The sequence below is a fragment of the Chiloscyllium punctatum genome, chromosome 38, assembly GCF_047496795.1.
Source record: "Chiloscyllium punctatum isolate Juve2018m chromosome 38, sChiPun1.3, whole genome shotgun sequence".
Lineage (NCBI taxonomy): Eukaryota > Metazoa > Chordata > Chondrichthyes > Orectolobiformes > Hemiscylliidae > Chiloscyllium > Chiloscyllium punctatum.
This window is the reverse complement of record NC_092776.1, coordinates 10,962,316-10,981,128: the sequence shown is the minus strand read 5'-3', so window position 1 is coordinate 10,981,128 and position 18,813 is coordinate 10,962,316. Positions and strand designations below refer to the sequence as shown.

General features: G+C 45.6%; 1 protein-coding gene across 2 annotated transcripts in view; it reads left to right on the top strand.

The window, feature by feature from the left end:
• Positions 1 to 465: 465 nt before the first annotated feature.
• The window catches only part of LOC140463337 (golgin subfamily A member 7B-like), a 36,055-nt gene continuing 17,707 nt past the window's right edge, over positions 466 to 18,813 (top strand). The window contains exons 1-3 of one of the 2 annotated variants that reach the window (XM_072557152.1): positions 466 to 672; positions 1,231 to 1,396; positions 14,872 to 14,997. In XM_072557152.1, the coding sequence (XP_072413253.1) occupies positions 1,310 to 1,396; positions 14,872 to 14,997 (213 nt within the window). In that variant the 5' untranslated portion in view covers positions 466 to 672; positions 1,231 to 1,309. The remainder of the gene's footprint in view (positions 673 to 1,230; positions 1,397 to 14,871; positions 14,998 to 18,813) is intronic. The other variant, XM_072557153.1, reaches the window with a different exon arrangement.

The following is an 18,813-nucleotide window of genomic DNA, read 5'->3' as shown; positions in this document are numbered from 1 at the left end:
ATACCACTAATTTTGGTGTTGACTGCAAACCTACTAACCATTCCTTCTATATTCTCATCCAAATCATGCTCACAAATGTGGGAGCCAATAGATGTGGAGCTGGAAGAGCACAGCAGATCTGACAGCAGCAGAGGAGCAGGAAAGTCAGAGGAGCAGGAAAGTCAACGTTTTGGATGGAAACCCTTCGTCAGTGAGTCCTGATGAAAGGTTTCTCCTGAAACGCTGACTTCCTTGCTCCAGGGATGCTGCCTGATCTGCTGTGCTTTTCCAGCTCCACATCTATAGACTCTGATTTCCAGCATCTGCAGTCCTCACTGTCTCCACAAGATGCACCAGGAGTTACATACATTGCAAAAATAATTTTTCTCCAGGTTGGGGGTTTTGCAATTCTGAAGGTCACCCCACGTTGCAATGGCCCGCTGCTGATACCGATGGGGTGGAGGGAATCCCCTGGAAGGTCCAGCGGCAGCTGTCAATCAGCGGTGGTTGCCTGGGTGACGGATAGGGGAATCCCCTGCAAGGTCCAGCGGCAGCTGTCAATCAGCGGCGGTTGCCGGGGCGACCGAGTCCCTTTGACAGCGGGTGCCCTGTCAATCAAGCCGGAGGCGGTGGCGCAGGGCGAGCAGCGTAAGCGGCCGTCGGCCCGGGCATCGCGCTGTGGAGATGGCCGAGGTAAGGGAGACATTCGCTGGGCCGTGCATTCACTTCAATGCAACCTCCCGAGCCCCCAGACCCGGGGAAGGGGAAAATGCACATTCGTATTGGCGAGGGTGGGGCGAGAAATAAAAAATAACATCGGGAAGCAACGGGGACATCCTATTGCATTGCTGCAAATACAGGTTTGGAGGAGGGGGATTGGGTGGGAGAGAGAGAAAGAGACGAGATCTCTTTTAATGGGGGAATCCCAAATCTTGCCCCTCTTGTTGGGGACCGAGTACAAAACGCGGCCTGTCTGGACAGTCCAACATCAGGCACATGATGATGATGATAGCCCAGCCTGCACGTTGTGATTGCATTTTAGGTTTTGCACATTTTCTTGAAAAAAAATAAGAAATGTATCCGTTTTGCACAGTTGTGCATTTATTTACCGGAGCAAAAAGCATTTTATTTCATTCATAGGTCCCATCCTTATTCCCTGTTGGGCCCGAATATATTGCTGTAGACATATAATGAAATTGTCTGTCTTCAGCGCTAACACGTATTTCCTCTCTTTCAAAAAAAACACAACAGCTGCTGCTTACAAAGGGCTGGAAAGAGAGAGACGGACAAGAGGATTGTTTGAAGAACAAAGGCCAGATTTACATGACCTATGTACTCTGTTACAGGAACATGTGATTCATGGGGAGCGCAGCATTCAGACTTTAGTGATAAAAAGATGTTCCAAAAATTGTGTTTGGTAATAAATAGCAAATGTTGTAGCAGCTGCTGTTTAAGCTTTAAGTGTTGACAGTGCAGTCCTCATTGCCTCAGTGAGATGGTACCTTAGCTCAAATATTTATCCTTAAGTGACTTCCTGAGGAGGAATTTCTGCTTTTGACATATCTACAGTGTTGGCACATAAGTAGATGCTGGAGATCAGAGTCAAAAAAGTGTGCTGGAAAAGCACAGCCAGTCAGGCAGCATCCAAGGAGCAGGAGAGTTGAGGTTTCGGGCAAGAGCTGATGCTGGAAACATCGATTCTCCTGCTCCTCGGATGCTGCCCGTACTGGCACATCAGCTGGTTTGAAAATGAAGGTATAGTTGGCTTGCCCTGTATCAAAAGTACAGAAAGAAAAGTGATATATCTGATTTGCTTTGCCAAGTATATCATTTTAAAAACATATCTTTGTTCATCTCAGTTTAATCGCCTCTCTCATGATACAATGCTGTTGGAGTTATTGGATCAGACTCAACTGATCCAGACGTGAGGTGAGGAAAAGCCCTGATGGTGGCGGGGGGGGAAGAGATTTAGGAACTGTAGACCCTTGTGAGATGGGGAATGTAGATTTTGGCGAAGATGAGGACTGCAGATGCTGATGTGGTGCTGGGAAAGCACAGCAGGTCAGGCAGCATCTAAGGAGCAGGAGAATTGAGGTTTCGGGCAAGAGTCTTTCATCAGGAATGAGGCTTGTGAGAATAGTGGCAGTGGCAGGGGAAGGTGCCGGGAGGGGAGGGTGGTTGTTGGGGGGACCTGACGAGGGAGTCGCAGAGGGAATGGTCTTAACGGAAAGCAGATAGGGGTGGGGAGGGAGCTTCATTCCTGATGAAGGGCTTTGGCCCAAAACATAGATTCTCCGGTTCCTCGGATGCTGCCTGACCTGCTGTGCTTTTCCAGCACCCAACACTCAACATGGAAATAGGAGCTGCTGTAGGCCATTCGACCTTCATTTCCTGTTCCACCTTTCAACCAGAACATCACTGATCACAGAATTGTTACAGTGTGAAGGAGGCTATTCGGGCATTATGCTTGCACTGGCTCAAAGTTTGGTAGAAGATTTGTAGCTCGGGTGCTTGCACTGGCTTTTCAAACGAGATCATTCCCCAGTGCAAGTCTCCTGCTTTTTCCCCATGATTATGTTACTCCAAATAATCATCCAGTGCCATCCTGAGTGCCTCATTTGGTTTTTTACCATGGCTCCATTAGCCCAGTGCTTTTCTTGTATTCCTTGATATCTTTTAACATCTAGAAATCCTTCAACTTTTGTCATGGATGTACTCAAGGACTGAGCCTGCAAAGAGTGGTTAGGATCTGAAATGCGGTGCCTGAGAGTGTGGTGGAGGCAGATTCAGTCAAGGATTTAAAAAGTGAATGAGACTGTTGTCAAAGATGGAATAAAATGCAGGGAAAGGATGGGGAGTAACGCAAGGTGTATTACACATTTGGAGAGCCAGTACAGAGACAGTGGGCTGAATGGACCCCTGCCCTGTAACCCCTCTGTGATTCTGAATGAAGTCCAATATTACAAGTCAGCACCAAGATTGGAAGGAAGAAGAGGGGAGAACAGAACCCAGTAAACCAGGAGCCCATGATTAGGCCACGCTAAATACTGGCCATAAGTCAAGTCTCCTTAGTGTGGAGAAATCTGGTGGAGGCGGAGTAAAATCTCTTAGAAAGAAATTGTAATTATGGAAACTGATTTTAAAAACTCAGGATGTTCCAAAAGGAGTTTGCAGCTGGTAATGTGGCTTTGGAACGAAGTCACTTTTCTACTGTTGGGAGTTGAGTCAGCCAGTTGTGCACAGCAAGATCCCACAAATGATTCATTTTAGGGAGAGATAAATGTCAGCCCTGGAATACTGGGGATAGTTCCCTTACTGTCCTTCAGCATGGTGCTGCATAACCTTTTCTGAACATCTGTAAGCGTAGACAGGGTCTCAGTTTAAAATCTTCTCTTGCACACAGCACCATCCATCGTTTCTCATTTCCCACGTAATGGGCTCAAGCTTCTGGTGTTAGATTTGCAACCATGAACTCCTGACTCAGATGAGGGTAACACCCACTGAACCATGACTGGTATTTATTTCACCAAGGCTGCAACTAATTGAAAAAGGAATCTATTTTTGTAATTATGCTCGGAAATACTTCACCTACTTTAAAGGCATTTGCCAGCAAAAGAATCCCTTATTTTAATTGTACAGCAAGGAAACTTTCCTCAGGCACCCATCCAATGGTTAAATCTGAGATGGAGGTTTTAGTTTATTATCTTGTTGCACATTTCATTCTGAAGAGAAAGTCAATCTCTCTTGCGGATTTAAATTGTCTGCAATATTTAACCTGGCTATTTCTATTTAACAATTAAAGATTTATATAGTGAATAATGTGAGTGACTTGTGTAGAAGTTTTCTGCAAAGATATATTCATCTTTATTCGGGTCTTGGCCTGCCTTTATACAGGAAAGAATCGCAGAGCAGGGATTGGATTTTGTAAGGAAAATTGAAGGCCATTAGTGAACATCATGATCGCACAGAGATTCCTAGCCAGTTGGTTACACTAATGGGAACAGGGCTTCCTACCAGTGTTTATGAATTCAGCAAGTCTACTTTGGGTTTGCTGGTCAACGTGTGAGACCAGTGCGTCGGGAGCTGGTGGACAAACCTGTCAAGAATCCTCAATGATGCAGATGCTGCACACACCAGTGGTATTCCCCACTAACAGGACACTGCTGTCTCCCCAAAGAGACCATTAGACATAGGAGCAGAATAGGGATTAGAGTGGTGCTGGAAAAGCACAGCAGGTCAGGCAGCATCCGAGAAGTAGGAAAATCGACATTTCGGGCAAAAGTCCTTCATCAGGAAACGTCGATTTTCCCATTCCTCAGATGCTGCCTGACCTGCTGTGCTTTTCCAACCCCACTCTGATCTCCAGCATCTGCAGTCCTCACTTTGGCATAGGACCATTTAGCCCATCGAGTCTGATCAACGAGACCATGGGCTAGGCTTTTTAAAAAGTTTATTCACAGGATGAGCGCAATGCTGACTAGACCAGCATTTATTGCCCATGGGCAGTTAAGCTTCAACCACATTGCTGTGGGTTTTGAGTCACATGTGGGCTAGACCAGGTAAAGATGGCAGTTTCCTGCCTTAGAGGACACTAGTGAACCAGATGGGCTTTTCCGACAATGGATTCATGGTCATTATTAGATCCTTAATTCTAGATATGTATTGAATGCAATTTCCACTATTTGCCATGGCAGGATTTGAACCGAGGTCCCCAGATCATTACCTGGGTCTCTGGATTAACAGTCCAGCTATAATACCATGTGTCATTGCCTCCCCAATCTGGTAATCCTCAACTCCCCTAACTATTGCTTTTTTCTTATAATCCTTCATTCCTTTACTGATAAAAATCTCGGAGACTCAGCCTTGCATGTATTTAATATCACACCCTCTACGGCCCTCTGTGGTAAAGAATTCGCTACCCTCTGAAAAAACAATCCATTCTCATCTCTATCCTAAATGGGCAATCCCTTATTCTGAAATTATGCCCTCAGCTCCTAGATTCTCCCACAAGCAGAAACAACCTCTCCATATCTGTCCTGAGAATCTTCAGTGTTTCTGTAAGGTCACCTCTTGCTCTGCTAAACTTGAAAGAATATCTGCCCAACCTACCCAAGCGCTTGTCATAAGACCGTCCCTCCTGGGTTGAACCTAGTGAATGTTCTCCAGACTGCCTCCAAATCCAGGATGTGCTTCCTTAGGTAAGAGGGCCAAAACTGTTCACCATATTCTAGGTGTAATCTAACAGTTCACCGTATTTTAGGTGCAATCGAAATTGTGCTTGTATAGTTTAGCAAGGCCTCCCTATTTTCACAGTCTGTTACTTTTGAAATAATGTCCAAGAGTCCATTTGCCTTTCCCATTACTTACTGAACTTGGATGCTAACTTTTAGTGATTTATGCACAGGGATCCCAAACCCCCATGGTCTGTAGATTTATGCACAGGGACCCCAAACCCCCATGGTCTGTAGATTTATGCACAGGGACCCCAAACCCCCATGTTCTGTAGATTTATGCACAGGGACCCCAAGCCCCCATGGTCTGTAGATTTCTACAGTCTTTCTGTATTTAAATAATATTCAGCTCCTGCATTCTTCCTGCCCAAGTGCAGAACCACCCGTTTTACTAGATTATATTCGACTGCCAAGTTTTTGCCCACTTGGGTAACCTGTCCATATCCATCTATAGATCGTGTGTTATCCTCACCACCTATTTTTGTGTCATTTCGCAAACTTGTCTATAGTACATTCACTTCCCCCATCCCCAATTGGCTATTATATATTGTAACTAATGATAGCCCAGGCACTGATCCCTATGGCACTGTAACAATACAGTACAAAACACCCCTTATCCTTTATTAGTGAACCATCCATCTTAATATCCTGCCCCCAGAGCCATGGACTCTTATCTTGTTAAGTAGCCTATGTGTTGTACCTTATCAACATCTTCTGAAAATCCAAATATATTACACCCACTGCTTTCCATTTATCCTGCTTGTTACTTCCTGAAAGGAAAGGTTTATGGGGATATGGACCAAATGCAGTTTGGGAGCCTTGGTCAGCTTGGATGTATTGGACAGAATGGTCTGTTTCCTTGCTGTATGACTCTATGATTCTCATAAATGTGTCTTGCATAATTTCCCCTTCGTAAAGCTATGCTAATTCTGCTTGATCATATTATTCATTCTTAAACACTCCTACTACTTCCTCTAATACCATAGAATGCAAGCCATTAGGTCCAGGAGACTTATTGATCGTTAGTTCCACTAGGATAGTTATCATATTTATTACCTCCCTCACCTGTTGTTCCTTGATTATTTGGTAAGTTTGGAATATTGTTAGTGTTTTCTACAGTGAAGACTGATGCAAAGTATTTATTCTCTGCCATTTGCTGCTTCCTCATTATTGCTTCCCATTTCACATTTGTCTCTCCCTTCCTTTTTAGATACTTAAAGAAGCTCTCACTATCTGTTTTTATAATAAGTGCTAGTTTACCCTCAATGTTGTTTTCTCCCTTTTTCTGTTTTTGGTTTTTAAAACTTTCCCAATCCTCTGGCTTACTACTAACAAGCTGCCAGAGGAAGTGGTGAAGGCTGGTACAATTGTGACATTTAAAAGGCATCTGGATGGGTATATGAATAGGAAGGGTTTAAAGGGATATGGGCCAAGTGCCGGCAAATGGGTCTAGATTAGGTTGGGATATCTGGTCGGCATGGACAGTTGGACCAAAGGGTCTGTTTCTGTGCTGTACATCTCTTTGATTCTAATCTTTGCCCTAAACTCCCCGGTTGGTTTGTTCTCTTCCTAGAATCCTTGTTTTCTTCAGTGGGATAATCTTTGTTATGAGTCACAAATAGCATTCCCTATAATTTTCTTTCCGACCATTGGGACCTCTGAGGTCCACGCTCACCAATCAGTTCCGGAACCTGAATTGTATGATTTTCAGTGCCAATAGGTCCACTGTTTGTCCCAGTAGTTGACTGATCAAATCCAGCAGCCCATTCTTTTGTTTGTGTGTAATAGCGGAGTGTAGACTCTATTCACACAGCCCATGTTTGCAAAGTGCAGAAGAAAATGACTACTGTCATTTATCACTACACAATTGGGTAGCACTGGCTGAGCAAGTCCAAGTGTGCTAACTGCTAGTAGCAACCAGTTTAAGATAATCAGATAAAATGAGCTTGTAACATGGATCATTTATCCTTACACTTTCATAATCAGGGACCCATTCTCTGCAAACAAAAGGAATTGGCCTTTTTTAATTATTATAGTAGATTGGTTAGCCTATAGTTCCCCATTACTTTCTCTGTAGCAATGTCTTGGTTAGTTGGTAAGGTGGTGGTGCAGTGGTAATGTTACTGGCCTAGTCATCCAAAGGCCCAGGCTTACTCACTGAGAACGTGAGTTCAAATCCCACCAGGGTTTAAATTCAATTAATGAGTCTGGAATAGAAAACACTGGTCTGAGTAATCATGACCAGGGCATTACTTGATTGTTGTAAAACCCTCTGATTTGTGAATATACTTCAGGAATGTAAATCTGCTATGCTTATATGTGACTCTAGATACACTGAAGCTGTCAGTTCCATCAGAACAGGCAACAAGTGATGGCCACATTTCATGAAAGAATAAAATTAAAAGATATCCAGCCAGTTGGCATCCTATTCTCTTGTGGTGTAAATTGATGTGATCATTTGTAATTTGGCATTCTTGCATTTTTGTCCTGATGAGCGCAAGATGAAAAGCTTTGGCAACATGTCTGTCTACCACAACACTGAAGTTTTCTCCTGTTGGGGTGACTGTCTACAAGCAACCGTAGTTTGTGCTGCTAGTTAGTTCCATCTCCCGTTAGTTTTTAGTTCACATTTGGGTCATTTGGTCGTGCCTCGCCTGGCATTTTTGAAGGAAGATGTGCAACCCAGGAGATGGGTCTTCCCTCTTCACTGCTCCAAGTGCGGGGCTGGTTTGGGGAAAAAAATCAAACAAAATAATCCACTTTGCATTCCCCTAAGGAGAGGACCTGCAAATGAAAGGAGTAAAGCTACTGTTCAATGAGCAGCGGTGAAATGATGGCATGAGGAGACCATGGCATCCTGTAGGGACCTATAGTCATTGAGTCCAGCAGCACAGAAACAGACCCTTTGGCCCAACCAGTCCATGCCGACCATAATTCCAAAGTAAACTAGTCCTACCTACCTGCTCCTGGCCTGTATCCTTCCAACTCTTGCCTATTCATTGCCACCCAAGTGGACAGGGTTGTTAAGAAAGCATATGGTGTTTTGGCTTTCATTAACAGGGGGATTGAGTTTAAGAGTCATGAGATCTTGTTGTAGCTCTATAAAACTTTGGTTAGACTGCACTTGGAAGACTGTGTCCAGTTCTGGTCGCCCTGTTATAGGAAAGATGTGGATGCTTTGGAGAAGGTTCAGAGGAGGTTTACCAGGATGCTGCCTGGAATGGAGGGCTTATTTTACAAAGAGAGGTTGACTGAGCTCGGACTTTTATCATTGGAAAAAAGAAGGAAGAGAGGGGACCTAATTGAGGTGTTCAAGATAATGAGAGGCATAGATAGAGTTGATAGCCAGAGACTTTTTCCCAGGGCAGAAATTGTTAACATGAGGGGTCATAGTTTTAAGCTGTTTGGCGGAAAGTATAGAGAGGATGTCAGAGGCGGGTTCTTTACGCAGAGAGTTGTGAGAGCATGGAATGCGTTGCCAGCAGCAGTTGTGGAAGCGAGGTCATTGGGGATATTTAAGAGACTACTAGACATGCATATGGTCACAGAAATTTGAGGGTTCGTACATTAGGTTTACCTCACATAGGGATCAATGGTCGGCACAACATCGTAGGCTGAAGGGCCTGTTCTGTGCTGTACTGTTCTATGTTCTGTTATCCATCCAAATGTCTTTTAAACATTGTAATTGTTACCACACCTACAACTTCCTCAGGAAGTTCATTCCACACTCGAACCACCCTCTGTGCAACAAAAAATGCCTCTTATGTCTTTTTAAAATCTGTCTCCTGTCACCTCAAAAATGTGCCCCTGGTCTTGAAATACCCCACCCGAGGGAAAAGGCAACTACCATCAACACTGTCTAGACCCCTCATGAGTTTATAAGCTTCTATCAGGTCACCTCTCAACCTCCTACGCTCCAGTGAAAATAGTCCCAGCATATCTTTTTGCAGCAGAGAGTGGCGGGAGCTGGGCGGAAGTGAAGTCGGAGCGCAAAGCCGGTCGGGAAGGTAAGTGATTATTATTTGAGTGGAGAAGGAACCCGAGACACTACACGTGTAGTGTCTCCCTCCCACGCTCCCTCCCTCCTCTCACCTAAAAAAAAGGTAAGCTACCTAGTGTTCTAGTTTTGGAGACTAAGTGTAGAGTTATGGCAGCTCAGGCAGTGGAATGTTCCTCCTGCAGGATGTTTGAGGTAGGGGTGACCACCGATGCTCCTGCCGACTTCATCTGCAGGAAGTGCGGCCAGCTCCAGCTCCTCACAGACCGCGTTAGGGAACTGGAGCTGGAGTTGGATGAACTGAGAATCATTCGAGAGGCTGAGAGGGTGATAGATAGAAGCTACAGGGACATAGTTACGCTAGAGAACAGAGGTAGCTGGGTAACAGTTAGAGGTGGGAAGGGAAGGAAGCAGGCAGTGCAGGGATCCCCTGTGGTCATTCCCTTCAATAAGTATACTGCTTTGGATACTGTTGGGGGGGACGGCCTAGCAGGGGTAAGCTGCAGTGACCGGGTCTCTGGCACGAAGTCCGGCTCTGAGGCTCAGAAGGGAAAGGGGGGGAGGAGGACAGCGCTAGTTATAGGAGACTCTATAGTTAGAGAGACAGACAGGCGGTTCTGTGGACATGGGCGAGACTCTCCGTTGGTTTGTTGCCTCCTGGGTGCCAGGGTCGGAGACGTCTCGGACCGTGTCTTCAGAATCCTTAAGGGGGAGGGTGTGCAGCCAGAAGTCGTGGTGCACATTGGCACCAACGACATAGGTAGGAAGAGGGGTGGGGAGATCATTCAGGAGTTCAGGGAGTTAGGCTGGAAGCTAAAAGCTAGGACGGACAGAGTCGTCATCTCTGGGTTGTTGCCGGTGCCACGTGACAGTGAGGCAAGGAATAGGGAGAGAGTGCAGTTGAACACGTGGCTGCAAGGATGGTGTAGGAGGGAGGGCTTCAGGTATTTGGACAATTGGACTGCATTCTGGGGAAGGTGGGACCTGTACAAGCAGGACGGGTTGCACCTGAACCAGAAGGGCACCAATATCCTGGGAGGTAGGTTTGCTAGCACTCTTCGGGGGGGGGGGGTTAAACTAATTTGCCAGGGGGATGGGATCCGGACTTGTAGTCCAGCAAGTAGGTTAGCTGTTTTTCAGGATGTCCAAGAATGTAGGGAGGCTGTGGAGAAGGTAGCACTGACAGGGAATACTTGCGGACACAGAGATGGGTTCAAGTTTGTATACTTCATCGCAAGGAGCATCAGAAATAAGGTGGGTGAACTTAAGGCATGGATTGGGACTTGGGACTACGATGTTGTGGCCATCATGGAAACGTGGATAGAAGAGGGACAGGATTGGTTGTTGGAGGTTCCTGGTTACAGATGTTTCAGTAAGTTTAGGGAGGGTGGTAAAAAAGGAGGGGGTGTGGCGTTGCTTATTAGAAATGGTATAATGGCTGCAGAAAGGCAGTTCGAGGGGGATCTGCCTTTGGAGGTAGTATGGGCTGAAGTCAGAAATAGGAAAGGAGTAGTCATCTTGTTGGGTGTTTACTATAGGCCACCCAGTAGCAGCAGAGATGTGGAGAAACAGATTGAGAAACAGATTTTGGAAAGGTGCAGAAGCCACAGGGTAGTAGTCATGGGCGATTTCAACTTCCCAAATATTGATTGGAAGCTCTTTAGATCAAGTAGATTGGACGGGGCGGCGTTTGTGCAGTGTGTCCAGGAAGCTTTTCTAACTCCGTATGGAGATTTTCCGACCACAGGGGAGGCCATATTGGATTTGGTACTCGGTAACAAACCAGGACAAGTGATGGGCTTGTTAGTGGGTGAGCATTTTGGTGATGGTGACCACAATTCTGTGACTTTCACCTTGGTTATGGAGAGAGTTAGGTGCGTGCAGCAGGGCAGGTTTTACAATTGGGGGAAGGGTAAATACGGTGCTGCAAGACAGGATCTGAGGAGCATAAGTTGGGAGCATAGGCTGTCAGGGAAGGATGTCATTGAAATGTGGAACTTTTTCAAGGAACAGATACGACGTGTCCTTGATATGTATGTACCTGTCAGGCAGGAAAGAGATGGTCGTGTGAGGGAACCTTGGTTGACGAGGGAGGTTGAATATCTAGTAAAGAGGAAGAAGGAGGCTTACATAAGGCTGAGGAAACAAGGTTCAGACAGAGCGTTGGAGGGATACAGGATAGCCAGGAGGGATCTGAAGAAAGGGATTAGGAGAGCTAAGAGAGGGCATGAAAAATCTTTTGCGGGTAGGATCAAGGATAACCCCAAGGCCTTTCATGCGTATGTGAGAAACATGAGAATGACGAGAACGAGGGTAGGTCCAATCAAGAACAGTAGTGGGAGACTGTGTATGGAGTCGGAAGAGATAGGAGAGGTCTTGAATGAGTACTTTTCTTCAGTATTTACAAATGAGAGGGACTGTATTGTTGAAGAGGAGAGTATGAAATGGACTGGTAAGCTAGAGGTGATACTTGTTAGGAAGGAAGATGTGTTGGGCATTTTGAAAAACTTGAGGATAGACAAGTCCCCCGGGCCTGACGGGATATATCCTAGGGTTATGTGGGAAGTAAGAGAGGAAATTGCAGAGCCGTTGGCAATGATCTTTTCGTCTTCGCTGTCAATGGGGGTGGTACCAAGGGACTGGAGAGTGGCGAATGTTGTGCCCCTATTCAAAAAAGGGAATAGGGATAACCCCGGGAATTACAGGCCAGTTAGTCTTACTTCGGTGGTAGGCAAAGTAACGGAAAGGATACTGAGGGATAGGATTTATGAGTATCTGGAAAGACACTGCTTGATTAGGGACAGCCAGCACGGATTTGTGAGGGTAGGTCTTGCCTTATAAGTCTTACTGAATTCTTTGAGGAGGTGGCCAAGCATGTGGATGAGGGTAGAGCAGTGGATGTAGTGTACATGGATTTTAGTAAGGCATTTGATAAGGTTCCCCATGGTAGGCCTATGTGGAAAGTCAGGAGGCATGGGATAGTGGGAAATTTGGCCAGTTGGATAGAGAACTGGCTAACCGGTCGAAGTCGGAGAGTGGTGGTAGATGGTAAATATTCAGCCTGGAGCCCAGTTACAAGTGGAGTTCTGCAGGGTTCAGTTCTGGGTCCTCTGCTGTTTGTAGTTTTTATTAATCACTTGGAAGAGGGAGTCGAAGGGTGGGTCAGTAAATTTGCAGACGATACAAAGATTGGTGGAGTTGTGGATAGTGAGGAGGGCTGTTGTCGGCTGCAGAGGGACTTCGATATGATGCAGAGTCGGGCTGAGGAGTGGCAGATGGAGTTCAACCCTGTCAAGTGTGAGGTTGTCCATTTTGGAAGGACAAATAAGAATGCGGAATACAGGGTTAACGGTAGGGTTCTTAGTAAGGTGGAGGAGCAGAGGGATTTTGGGGTCTATGTTCATAGCTCTTTGAAAGTTGCCACTCAGGTGGATAGAGCTTGTAAGAAGGCCTATGGTGTATTAGCGTTCATTAGCAGAGGGATTGAATTCAAGAGTCGTGAGGTGATGTTGCAACTGGACAGGACCTTGGTAAGGCCACATTTGGAGTACTGTGTGCAGTTCTGATCGCCTCACTTTAGGAAAGATGTGGAAGCTTTGGAGAGGGTGCAGAGGAGATTTACCAGGATGTTGCCTGGAATGGAGAGTAGGTCGTACGAGGATAGGTTGAGAGTTCTCGGCCTTTTCTCGTTGGAACGGCGAAGGATGAGGGGTGACTTGATAGAGGTTTATAAGATGATCAGAGGAATAGATAGAGTAGACAGTCAGAAACTTTTTCCCCGGGTACAACAGAGTATTACAAGGGGACATAAATTTAAGGTGAAGGGTGGAAGGTATAGGGGAGATGTCAGGGGTGGGTTCTTTACCCAGAGAGTGGTGGGGGCATGGAATGCGCTGCCTGTGGGAGTGGTAGAGTCAGATTCATTGGCGACCTTTAAGCGGCATTTGGATAGAAGTTCGGCACAACATCGTGGGCCGAAGGGCCTGTTCTGTGCTGTATTGTTCTATGTTCTATGTTCTATTCCAGAAGAGGCCTCACCAATGTCCTGTACAACCTCAACATAATGTCCCAACTCCTATCGCCTTTTCTCTCTCTCCCTCTCTCTCTCTCTCTCTCTCTCTCTCTCTCCCTCTCACTCTTTCTATCTCTCTCTCTCTCTCTCTCTTCCCCCCCCATCTCTTTCTGTCTGTCTCTCCCTTTCTGTCTGTCTGTCTCTCTCTCTGTCTCTCTCCTCCCTCTCTCACCCTGTCTCTCTCTCTCTCCCTCCCTCTTTCTCTCCCTCTGTCTCTGTCTCTCTCTGTCTCCCCCTCCCCCCTCTCTCTCTTGCTTGCCCTTCCTTCAAACCTTTCAAAAAGAAACGGAAGGGCGAAATACAGCCAATGCTGGAAATAAGCATAAAAATTGTGGGAATACTCATTAGGTCAGACAGTAACCGGTGGAGAGAGAAAGGAAGGTGACGTTAACTCACTGACCTGAAAGTAGGCCCGGCTCCTCTCTCTACAGATGTGGCTGAGTATTTGTTCCAAAAGGTAATGCCATCTGCTGTTGGGGGAATTTGGAAGAGCTGACAGGGATAAAACAAAAGCAAGGCTGAGATTCTATTTACCTTTAGGTAAACAAACAGGTTCGACGAGAATGCTTGTGATGCTGTGGTAGTCTCCCTACCTCTGAGACAGGAGGCCTGGGTTGAAGTACTGCCTGCTCCAGAGTTGTGTCTCTGAACAGGTTTATGTATAGACTTTAAAAAAACACAGGTTCAACGGGTTAGGGCAGAGGTTGATCTTTTGCAAGGCCTTTGATCTTACAAACATGTGCCAACTGTGTCTCATTTGGTACTAGTGTTAGGTTCTTTTCCTGAGGTTTCACACACGAGATGCAATTCACACACACCAACTTCTGCAAACAGTCAAAGTGTATTAAAGCCTGTACAAGCTAGGTGACCCCTTTGAGACTCTTTGCTGGTCAGGTCAAAATGAGGTCCTGAATAAAGGAAACACATCCCCTTTATACAGGTCAGCTGGTAATGCTCACAGATACTCAGGCCACTCTCGCACCCCCCCCCCCCCCCTCCCATAACCACATGTTACCTCTGGTACAATAGTAGGATGAGGTCATCCTCGGAGATAATGTCAATGCAAATGCCCTAATCCAGGGGATCATTATGCAAACGATTTCATGACTCAGTGATTCCCCAAGACAATGTAGGTGTGATATATCTTAGCTTTGGGGCAGCCCTGCAAACGAGGTCTGGCTCCGCTACTTCCCCAGACAATGCAGGTATAATATGCTTCAGTATCGGGGGTGATCATGCAAACAAACCTGATTGGCCGTGAAAGTATTTCTGAATGGAAGGGACTGAATGAGAGTTTAATTAGATAACAGTAGTGGCGTGGTAGCAAATGACTGTGTCTAAATGGAGTGGGAGTCATCCGCATTCCTGCCTGGCTGTCATCCCCACCCACTTCCAGAATGTTCAGCATCTGGAGAAAGCCAGTACAGTTTAACTCTTTAATATTACATTAATGTCCAGAGAGGTAGCACAATTTAATCTTTTAATACTACACCAGGAACTCTTGTGTAATTTACCAGTGAGCCTCCATCTGTGGATTTGGCTCTGTAGCCCTGCAATATCTTCACGGTCTGATTTGCTTCCCTCCCCTCCAGGTTCACAATCTTCAGGAGTTACGGCAGAGTGCCTCGTTGGCAACAAAAGTCTTCATCCAGAGAGATTACACAGATGGCATCCTGTGCCAGTTTCAAACCAAGTTTCCGCCAGAGTTGGAGAGTCGGGTAGGTTAATGTTTTCAGTTCCCATTGGCAGAGGCCTCCATCTTGGCCTTCTTCAGTACACCCCAGCATCACAGATGTCAGTTTTCGGCCAATTCGATTCACTCCATGTGCCATCCAGGAATAATTGGAGGCATTGGATACTGAAAAGGCGATGGGCCCTGACAGCATTCTGGAAACAGGACTGAGGACTTGTGTTCCAGAGCTTTCTGCTCCCTTAGCCAAGGTTGTTCCAGTACTGTTAGAACACTGGCATCCACCTGACATTGTGGAAAACTGCTCCTCTATGTCCAATGCACAAAATGTAGGCCAAGCCCAGCCCGGCCAGTTACCGGGTCTACTCTCAATCATCAGTAAACTGATAGAAGGTGTCATCAACATTGCTATCAAGCAGCACCATAGTTTATCAGCATTAACCTGCTCGGTGATGTCCAGTTTGGGTCCCGCCAGGGCCACTCAGCTCCTGACCTCATTACAGCCTTGGTTTAAACATGGACAAAAGAGCTGAATTGCAGAGATGAGGGGAGAGTGATGGCCCTTGAGATCAAGGCTGCATTTGATTGAGTGTAGCATCAAGGTCCCCTGGCAAAACTGGAATCAATGGATATCAGGGAACAAACTCTCCAGCAGTTGGAGTCATATCTGGTACAGAGGAAGATGGTTGTTGGAGGTCAGTCTTTTCAGCTCCAGAACATCTCTGCAGGAGTCTCTCAGGGAAGTGTCCTTGGCCCAACCATCTTCAGCTGCTTCATCAATGACCTTCCCTCCATCATAAGGGATGTTCACTGATCAAAACAAATTAATGATTGGTCCATTGGGAATTGCAAAAGGATAGAAGCTCGCATTGTAGTTCTGAATGTGTGGATGGCTGACAGAGAAAAGTTCCTTTTACATCTTGATACTTCTCTGAAACCTTCAGAACAATAACACTTGTGTTCCATTCCAGCACAGAGAACTGGGTCATGTTGAGCAGAGACAGACTGGTTGCCCAGGCAGAACAAAGAAAGTTAGCATATTGTTGGTAGACTAGTCACTCAGAGCACGATAATGTTCTGCTGACACGGGTTTGAATTCCATCGAGGCAGATGGTGAAATTTGAATGCAATAAAGAAAAATCTGAAAATAGCAGATGACCATGAGTACAATGTTGATTGTCAAAACAAACGCATCTGGTTCATTTCAGGAACGAAATGTGCTCTTGCCTGGTCTGGCTGATATGTGACACCAAATCCACAGCAAATATGTTTGATTGTTAACTGGCCTCTTGAATGGGCTAACAAGCCATACTGTTGTATCCAAGAGCAACTGGGGTAGGAAATACAAGCTGGTCCAGTGAGTGATGCCTCCATCGTACATCACAAATGTGATCCTAAAGGAGATGATGACCTAGTGGTTCTGTTCATCCAGAAACCAAGATAATATTCTGGGGGTCATATCCTGGCCAACAGCACATGGTGGAATTTGAATTCAATAAGTACTTGGATTTAAGAATCTGATGATAGCGATGAATCAGTTGTCAGGAGAAATACCCATCTGGTTCATTGATGTCCTTTTAGGGAAGGAAACTGCCATCCTCCCTTGGTCTGGCCTACATGGGACTCCAGACCCACAGCAATGGTTCTTAACTGCCCCTCAGGGCAATTAGGGATGGGCAATACCTGCTGGTCTAGTCAGCAGTGTCCATGTTTTGTGAATGAGTTGTGAAAAATGTCTGAACACTCTGATTCAGTTCTGTTCGAGAATCCCTATAATTGGCCGTTCTAATTCTTGGCCTCTGCTTGGGTAATTAGTCATTGCTGTAGGAATGTAGGTAAAATTGGCCCCTGTCCCTTGGTCCGCATTAGTGTTGAGGGGAGAGGGGTGGAAAATCGTAAAAGATTAATCAATGATATGATTGAGAGGTGTGGGATAATAACATAATCTGATATAGTAGATAGAGATAGAAAAGATATGATGGAATAGTATGAGAGAGTGGGTTCTGTGTGTAGCCCCCATTACTTTCCACTCCCTGTGATGTGGAGAGTGGGAAACAGGGAGGGTGTGTAACCATATAGCCTAGTAAGTGTGGGCAAGGTCCACACTCTAAACACACCGTACTCACTCCACCCCCAACTCCTATGGCCTACAGCGACTGACCTACGCATTCCACGTCCAATGGTGTTTAGCTCATGGGATCTCTGGAATCCTCTGTCCCGGGAACTGGATTAGAGAGTTGTGCTGCTCCAACCCTGCTCAGAAATCATCTCTTAACTAAGCCAAATAGACATCCTGGTCCATCCAATTACGCCCCCCCCCCCCCCCCCCCCCCCCCCCCCCCCCATAGACTATACTGGCTCACACTTTCTGTTTCCAACTTTGAAATTGTGCACCTTGAGTTGACCCTGTGGTGACTGCTGTGCCTCTGAAGGGGTGAACTCCTTCATTGATGACCCTCCTGTATTGTATGATGATGCAGACAGCAATGACTGCCTGAATCTAGGATTGAAAGCATTGTACATCCAGTCCGAATTAATCAGTCTGAAAGTAATTCGCAAAACCCTACTAACTCGTTACATCTTTCTCAGTCCTAGAGGAGCTAATGGATCCCTTGCTGTGATCATAAACTTCAAAGGCTTGGAGGTCCTTGGTTTTACTGCCAAATGCTGCTCTGACAGACCTCTGTTTAATCATCACTTTGGTCACTAATTTGCCTCGATGTTTGAGTTGGCGTCGAAAATTTCACATCCGGTTGCCACTGATTCCATCCTGTGATACTCCCCACAAAGTTTGGCACAAGCCTAAAGGGAGAAGCTTTTAAAATCCACTTTGTTCATTACTCCCAAGCTGTATTATAAAGTTGGAGAATTGCGCTGTGAAAAAAATATTAGACATGCTGAACGGTTAATTTGCTTCAGTTTGTTTTTGTTTTAAATACTCTCGATAGGAGGCAGGAATCGTGGCTGGTTCTCCTTTCTGGACCGCGGCTGAAAGACTCTGAAATTGAAGAGTGGGTTGTTAATCCAATAACACAACCTCTGCATTACCATGGCACAGTGGAATGAGCTAATTAGGTCTCATGTCCTGCCAATTCTTATTTTTCCAAGCAATCTGAATCTGATGGCCACAAACATAGACTCAAAGAAGTGCAGTCACAATGTTACTATTAGAATTTAAAATCACAAACAATAATTTGGGCACAGAACAACATTGATAGATGTTTTCTTTGATGAAAGATGCTGAAATTATGAAAGGATATGGGATTATTCAAAAGAGGAGTTTGAAGTGATGAGGGATTTTGATAAGCTATATGAGGAGACATTCTTTCAGTTAGCAGGCGATTGATAGCCAGAAGACATAGGTTTTTGATAATTAGGAATAGTCGGGGCTGTGGGTAAGGAGAAACTTCTGACGTAGCATGGATATAGGCCAAAGGCAGACAAATGGGACTAGTTTCATTTGGGAAACTTGGTTGGGGAACGTATGGGAAAAATACAGAAGAGTGGCATTGAGGATCATCAGGATCAGCCTGATGTCATTGAGTGGTATGTTTGACCGAAGGGTCTGTTTCCCTGCTGTATAACTCTGAATGTTGGTCCGGAAGATATATGGAGGCTTAGATGACTTTTCAGATTAATTTATGGGCTGTGAGCTTTGCTGACTGGGCCAGTGTTTATTACCCTTCCCTAATTGCTCTTGAGAAAGAGTGTCCACATTCAGTGGGAAATAGGAAAAGCTAATAGACTGTTGGCATTTATTTCACAGGGACTTGAAGTGTAAAGATACGGAATGTAAAAACAATGACTGCAGATGCTGTAAACCAGATTCTGGATTAGAGTGGTG